General features: G+C 51.9%; 1 protein-coding gene across 3 annotated transcripts in view; it reads right to left on the bottom strand.

Annotated features, from left to right (window-relative positions):
• Positions 1 to 741: 741 nt before the first annotated feature.
• Positions 742 to 6,745, bottom strand: part of ZNF212 (zinc finger protein 212) — a 17,811-nt gene continuing 11,807 nt past the window's right edge. Inside the window, exons 2-5 of one of the 3 annotated variants that reach the window (XM_077778015.1) lie at positions 5,805 to 6,194; positions 5,545 to 5,671; positions 3,608 to 3,697; positions 742 to 2,789 (exon numbers count right to left, since the gene is read on the bottom strand). In XM_077778015.1, the coding sequence (XP_077634141.1) occupies positions 1,933 to 2,789; positions 3,608 to 3,697; positions 5,545 to 5,671; positions 5,805 to 6,194 (1,464 nt within the window). In that variant the 3' untranslated portion in view covers positions 742 to 1,932. The remainder of the gene's footprint in view (positions 2,790 to 3,607; positions 3,698 to 5,544; positions 5,672 to 5,804; positions 6,195 to 6,745) is intronic. The other 2 variants (XM_077778017.1, XM_077778016.1) reach the window with 2 other exon arrangements.

Here is a 6,745-nt window from a genome sequence, read left to right as displayed (position 1 = left end):
GCCCTTCCCTCCACGCTCAGTTTCTTCGCCAAGTCAGGCCCACTACCTTACAGCGAGCTGCGTTTATTTGCGTGTTTTATTTATTCCTTTTTATGCCCACATCCCACTCACTGCTCCCAGAGGCAACTGTAATACCTTTAAGGTGTAACTTTGGCGTTCTAGGTGTTCTTAACAAAATGCTGTCATAGATCTCACCCAGTTCCTTACATGTTCCCAGGCGGCACCGTAGGTTTCAGACCAATCACCCACCCACATGGCCACATGCGTGTCCGGACCGATGTTCCTAACCGCTCCCCAGGACTCCCTGAGAGCATACCTTACCTGCCCTCTCTTCCTCCCATCTTCCGACCAATACCCAGACTGTCTGCGGCCCTCGACCACCACAACAGGGCCCCACGAACATCCTCATGCACGCCCTCCTCTTGTCCGTCCTAGAGACTGAAGTAAAAGTGCAGGTCAGGCTGTGACTATAGGCCTCTGTCACTGATCCAGATCAGCCACCTCCTCCATCTCCTCCATCTTTTTTGTGTTTTGAGAGAGACAGAGAGCAAGCAAAAGTGTAGAGAGAGAGAGAGGGAGACAGAATCCCAAGTGAGGCTTGAACTCACGATCCATGAGATCATAACCTGAGACGAAGTCATCAGTCAGATGCATAACTGACTGAGCCACCCTAGCGCCCCTCCATCTCAGTATTCTTGACAAAGGGCGAAAAATATCCAACGTGAGTTTGGTTTGTTTTTTTTTGCTAGTAGCAAGTTTTATTCTAGGCAACTGCAAATCATCAAAGAGGACACTCACATAGGACCCAGATGCCCACTCCCATCTCCCCAAACAACAGTGAGGCAAGCATTCAACACTCCCGAGAAATAAGCATCTTTGTGCTTTTTCTCCACCATCTCTGGAAGTCGATCTCAGAACTAATTTGGAAAACGTGTCATCTACACAGTCTCAAGAAACAACTGGTGTAGTAAGAACAAACTCCACTACCCACTGGAACGAGTCGGACAACCGTAAGTCACGAAGTAGTCTTCTACCCTGGGTGGCTGCAGAACCCAGCAAGGACCAGGTGGGAAAAGGAAGAAGATTCTGGTGAGAAATCGGGATTTGCAAGCAGCAGGGTGCTCTTGGCTCCACTAGGGACTCTTTGTTCTCAGCAGGGGTTTGGGAGTCTGCCCCTGCCCTCTCCTCCTCTGGATTCAGTGAGCCCCTTGTGAGACTGCCAAGGACCCCCATGGAGGGGGCCCTGCACCCTGCCCCCTGACCTCTGGCCTAACAAAGTGTGGGGGGGGCTAGGAGAGCCCCATAAACAAATCCCTCCTAGAGGGTAGGCCCAGTCCCCATATTAGGAACAACCTCTACAATGCTGGAAATTTAGAAAACAAGGTCAGACTGTATTTTTTTTTTAATCAACTAAAATCTAATTCCAAAAAAGTTTCTTCAGAACAGGGTAAGCTGTCATTTAAATTATTTCCTCTACTTGTTATTAACAAAGAGACTACAAAAGAGGAAAGAGAGGGTTCTATGCTTCCCAGAATGCTTTCACACACCTGCTCGCTCCACTGACCTGACCCGACCTCATGGGAAGACCTGAGATGCTGGGACAGACCCTGGCAGCAGCCACCAGTCCTCGCAGGGTCAGAGAGCCAACCCCAGCCCACGAGAGTCAGCCCGGATGAGAAAACCAGAGACGTGAAGGTGCCGGAGACAGCAAGCTTCACAGCAGGGGAGGGGCTGCAGGGCGAGGCTTGGCCCCCACCTCCTCTTCCACAGTTTTCAGAACGGTGTCTGGGCTCGGCCTGGGGCTTGGCCGAGGGAAGGCAAATCAGCGTGACTCCCCTCGGAAAAAAATCCATCCCTGACTCTGCACAGGGTCTCTTCGGGGGGACCAGTGCCAGCCCCTTCGCCCCCCCGCCAGATGAGGGGCCGGCACCCCTAAAGCAGGCCATTGGGCCTTCCGGGCTCCAGGGCAAGCCCGCCCCGCTCCCGCTGGTGGATCTTCTGGTGCTGCAGAAGGTGCTGCTTCTGGACGAAGCTCTTCTCACACTCCGAGCAGCTGTAGGGCCGCTCGCCCGTGTGGATGCGCTGGTGCCGCACCAGGTCAGACGGGTGGCTGAAGCTCTTGCCGCAGTAACCACAGAGGAGGGAGCTCCGGCTCTTCCTCCAGGGGATGTGGCCAGGCAGGGCGACCAGGCTGTTGGGCGAGAACCTCTCCTGGACGGAGTGGCCGGCGCTGGGCCCGTCCTGCAGGTGGCAGCGCTGGTGGATCACCAGGCTCACCCTGCAGCTGAAGCTCCGCATGCACACGTCACACTGGTGCAGCCTGGCCCTCTTGGACTGCGGCTTAAGTCGGGGCCGGGGTCGAAGGCTCTCCTCCGGCTCCGAGGCTGCGCCCGACTCCGAGTGGGTGTGCAGATGCGCGGCCAGCTGCTGCTTGTAGCGGAAGCTGATCCCACACTGGGAACACTCATAGGGGCCGGAGGCATCCCTTTTCAGCTGTATGCCCTGGCCGCACTCTGGACCCAGCTGCACCTGCCTACCAGGCTCCTGCTTCGGGGGGCAGCCCAGAGCGCCGCTGCCACCAGCGTCTCTACTGGCCTGGATGGGGTCCTCCAGATTAGTGTCCCCAGGGCCCGAATCCAAGAAGACAGAACTACCCTGACCACCCCAGAGTTCAGTATGCTCCGGGCTCAGGAAAGCGTGCTCTTCCGCAATGCCTGAGAATTCTCCGGGAAGATCCGCAGAGCTTTCCTGAGTGTACTGTATCTCCTGCTTGATCATAACCCCTTCGGCTGCCGAGAGAGAGAAAGATCAACAAAAAAGATCACACTCTAGCACCTTCGGTTTCTTCAGAACTACACAAACATCTGTGAATTTCAGAAGGACTCAAATCAAAGCACCCTGGGATCATGGGAATTAGGACAGTTTGGAGGAGAAGGAGACCGGGTTCTAAGACCTGGAAACCTAAACCTATGTTCATGAAGGGAAATCTGAATACTATCTTTCTAGAAAAATGTTATGATAGTTCTCTAAGCTCGTCCACAAGTTTGTATTCAATTCCTATGAAAAATGGCAAAATGTACTATAACTATACTAATTCAAGAATGTTAAAATAATGTGAATGATTTAAAAAAATGCTTAAACCTAAAGCCCAAGTATTCACACACCTAGCTTCCGTCTTCCTGCACGTTCGCTCCAAATTACCTGGCTTATAAAAGCGCTGCCTGTCTCTCANGTGAGATCATGACCCAAGCGAAAGTCGGACGCTTAACCGACTAAGCCACCCAGGCGCCCCTAACTCAGCCTCACTCCTAACATCCGACCAACTCTATCCTCAATCTCCAGTGGATTTTAACTAGAGCTATCATGTACTCCGCTCTGCAGAGCAGAGCAGGCATGAGGTAGGATGTGGTCACGAAACTTAAGACCTCCACAGCGGTAAGGAGTTAAGACGCACATACATCAGGCGAACTCATGAAAATCGTAAAGGAATCTAAAAGAAGTCATAGCAGATGAGGCTGCTGACGGTGCTTGGCAGCTTAGCACTGGGAGAGCTCACTGTAGGCCGCAGGGAGTAGGGAGAGGGTCAGACTCTTCTGCTTCCACTCACCTGGGTGCACATCACCAGGTCCTTCGTCCTCCAGGTGGCCCAGCACCCCGCTACCCAAGTCCGATGCTTCTTCTGGAGGGCCAAGAACCTCTGGGTTGGAAGAGGCGGAGAGTGAGCCCAGCAGGGAGTAAAGCTCCCTGAGCACTGGTCAGGTGCCAATAAGCAAGGTGACCAGTGCCAGAGGGTTGATGTTAAAAGCTGGAAAGATTAAAGGGCTACTGTTCTTGCCACTTTGCCCTGGCAGTTGGGGACAACTGGAAGACGAGAGCCGATTCGAAACACCGATTCAGTCTGCTGCCACCTCCCACGCTCCCTCATTAGTCACTGTGGCTCAAGTGTTCCAGCTGTGGGGCCCGCTCCCCTTCCCCCCCACCCTGCCCTCACTTGTACAGGGTTTCAAGTGCTGCTTCCTTTCAGGGTATCTAATTTCAACCCGCTGACACACAGCAAGGTAAGGCAGGCACCAATATCCCCAGCTAGGGCGGACGAGGGGACTGCCACCGGAACACAGAACTCGGCCGAGGTCAAGCAGTCCCCTCTCCGGCCCATTTGCTACTTCCCTCTCTGCTCCAGTCACACTGGCCTTTTTTTTTTTTTTTTTTAATGTTTATTTATTTTTGAGAGAGAGAGAGCATGAGCAAGTGGGGGAGGGGAGGAGAGAGAGGAAGCTGGGATCTGAAGCGGGCTCTTTCCCGCGAGGAAAGCAGAGAGCCGGATGCAAGGCTGAAACTCATGAACCGTGAGCTCACGACCCGAGCTGAAGTTGGATGCTTTCTGACTAAGCCACCCAGGCGCCCCTCACACTGGCCTTTCTGACATTCCTCCATGGAACTCAGCTTTTTTTTTTTTAATGTTTGTTTATTTTTGAGAGAGAGAGAGAGAGCGAGCTAGTGGGGGAGGAGCAGAGAGACAGACACTCATGTAACATTCTTTTCTTTTTTTTCTTCTCTAAATGTTTATTTTTGAGAGAGAGAGCGTGAAGCGAGGTGGAGCAGAGAGAGGAAGACAGAGGATCCAAAGCGGGCTCTGGACTGACAGCAGAGCCCCGGATGTGGGACTCCAACTCACCAGCCGTGAGATCATGACCTGAGCCGAAGTTGGGTGCTTAACAGACTGAGCCACCCAGCCACCTCCATGGGCCTCAGTTTTAAAAGATTTTGTCTATCAAAATCTCCTTACTAAGTACTAATCTGCACTTATATAAAAGTACAAGCTAGGGGCGCCCGGGTGGCTTAGTCGGTTAAGCGTCCAACTTTTGCTCAGGTCATGATCTCGCGGTTCGTGGGTTCGAGCCCCGCGTCGGGCTCTGTGCTGACTGCCAGCTCAGAGCCTGGAGCCTGTTTCAGAGTCTGTCACTCCCTCTCTCTCTGACCCTCCCCTGCTCACGCTGTCTCTCTCTCTCCTAGAAATAAATAAAACATTAAAAAAATATATTAAAAAAATAAAAAAAAAAGTACAAGCTAGTATTTATATGTAAAAATACGTATCTATTAAGCAGCACTTCTAATTAACACAAAATAGACACTGAACTCACAGTGACTGAATGTAATTCCAGCCAAATGCCAAGAAAATGTTTTGGTTAGACTGTGCTGCCTGCCTCATCTCAGGTAACAAAGGATTTCTTGTCAAACAGTTTAAGTTTTCAAAACAGCATGAGGAACCCTGGCCACACTACACTAGAAGGCAGACAACATCTTACCTACTGGTAAATGCTGTCAAGAACTATGTGACCACAGAGAAGTAGTACAAAATCCACAACAGCAAGACCTTTCCAAGTCTTCATGAACTGAGGACCTGGAGGTTCCCATGTCTCAACCCGGCCCAGCTCAACAGGGAAGCCAAGGCCGCCTGGCATCACAGGTGTGGTCTGAGTCACAGCTCCCTGGCCAGGGACGTAAGAGGGCTGAGGAAGAACGCCAGGGAGGACTGCTACTTACTCAGAGAGACCAGGGCCTCGTAGTTGCTCTTCATCACGTTTCGGTAGAGCTCCTTCTGCCAGTCCTCCAGGTTCTCCCACTCCTGCTCTGAGAAACACCCTCCGTCGTTTTCAAGTGACCTGGGCACCTGAAATCACAAACACGGCACAGTGAGCGCCACCAGCCACAGCTTCGAAGGAGAAGCCAGCAAGTTCAGAATCCTGAATAATAAAAGGCTGGGCTCCCCATCTGGTCTAACTCTTAATCCTCACGGGGACTACCTTGGGGGCCTCCCCCTTGCTGTCGGGCGGCAGCCGCAGCACCCAGAAGTTTCTGTTTCTCAGCAGGTTCTCCATGTTCTCCAGCCGCCTCTGCAGCAGCCCGTACTCCTGCAGCAGCGTCTCCAGCACGGCCCACTTGCCATCCAGCTGGTTGCCGAACTCCACGGCCGTCTTCTCGCAGTCAGTCAGCTTCTTCTCGGCCGTCCCGGTCCGCCCCTCCAGGCTCTGTATCCGGATGGCCTGGGCCTCCATCTTCCTCTCCACGGCCTGAAGGGCGGCCACCACTGTCCAGAGTGAGATCTCTGTGGTCTGCAAATAGGAGCTTTTCTCTGTCTCTTGCGGGGGCAATGTGGACGAAGTCAAAGGAGTGGAGCGGCGTTTCCTCCTGTGCTGAAGAATCAGACACAGGGTCAGTGTCATTTCCAAACATCACGGAAAAAAAAACAATGGGTCCAGGGGGTCCAAGAGTGTTTAGAGCTACCTAGTTTCTACTTTTTTTAAAAAAAAGCACGTTCTGGGACACCTAGGTGGCTCAGCTGGTTAAGCGTCCGACTTTGGCTCAGGTCATGATCTCACGGTTCGTAGGTTTGAGCCCTGCGTCAAGCTCTGTGCTGACAGCTCAGAGCCTGGAGGCTGCTTCTGATTCTGTGTCTCCCTCTCTCTCTGACCCTCTCCTGCTCAAGCTGTCTCTCTCTCTCTCTCTCTCAGAAATAAATAAAAGCATTAAAAAAAATTTCTTTTAAAAAGCATGCTCTTTATATTCTGATGCTGCAAATGATACATATACGTTGTAATAAGGAAATACTGAAAAGTAGAGAGAAAAAAACTATGCAAATTATCACCATCCAGAAGTAAGCTGTTAGAATTTTGGTGTACTTCTGTAAGTTTTTTTTTAATGTTTATTTTTGAGAGAGAGAGACAGACAGACAGTGGGGGCGGGG

Source organism: Crocuta crocuta, unplaced genomic scaffold (assembly GCF_008692635.1).
Source record: "Crocuta crocuta isolate KB4526 unplaced genomic scaffold, BGI_CrCroc_1.0 scaffold128, whole genome shotgun sequence".
NCBI classification, from domain to species: Eukaryota; Metazoa; Chordata; class Mammalia; order Carnivora; family Hyaenidae; genus Crocuta; species Crocuta crocuta.
This window is presented reverse-complemented; position numbering and strand designations above follow the sequence as displayed.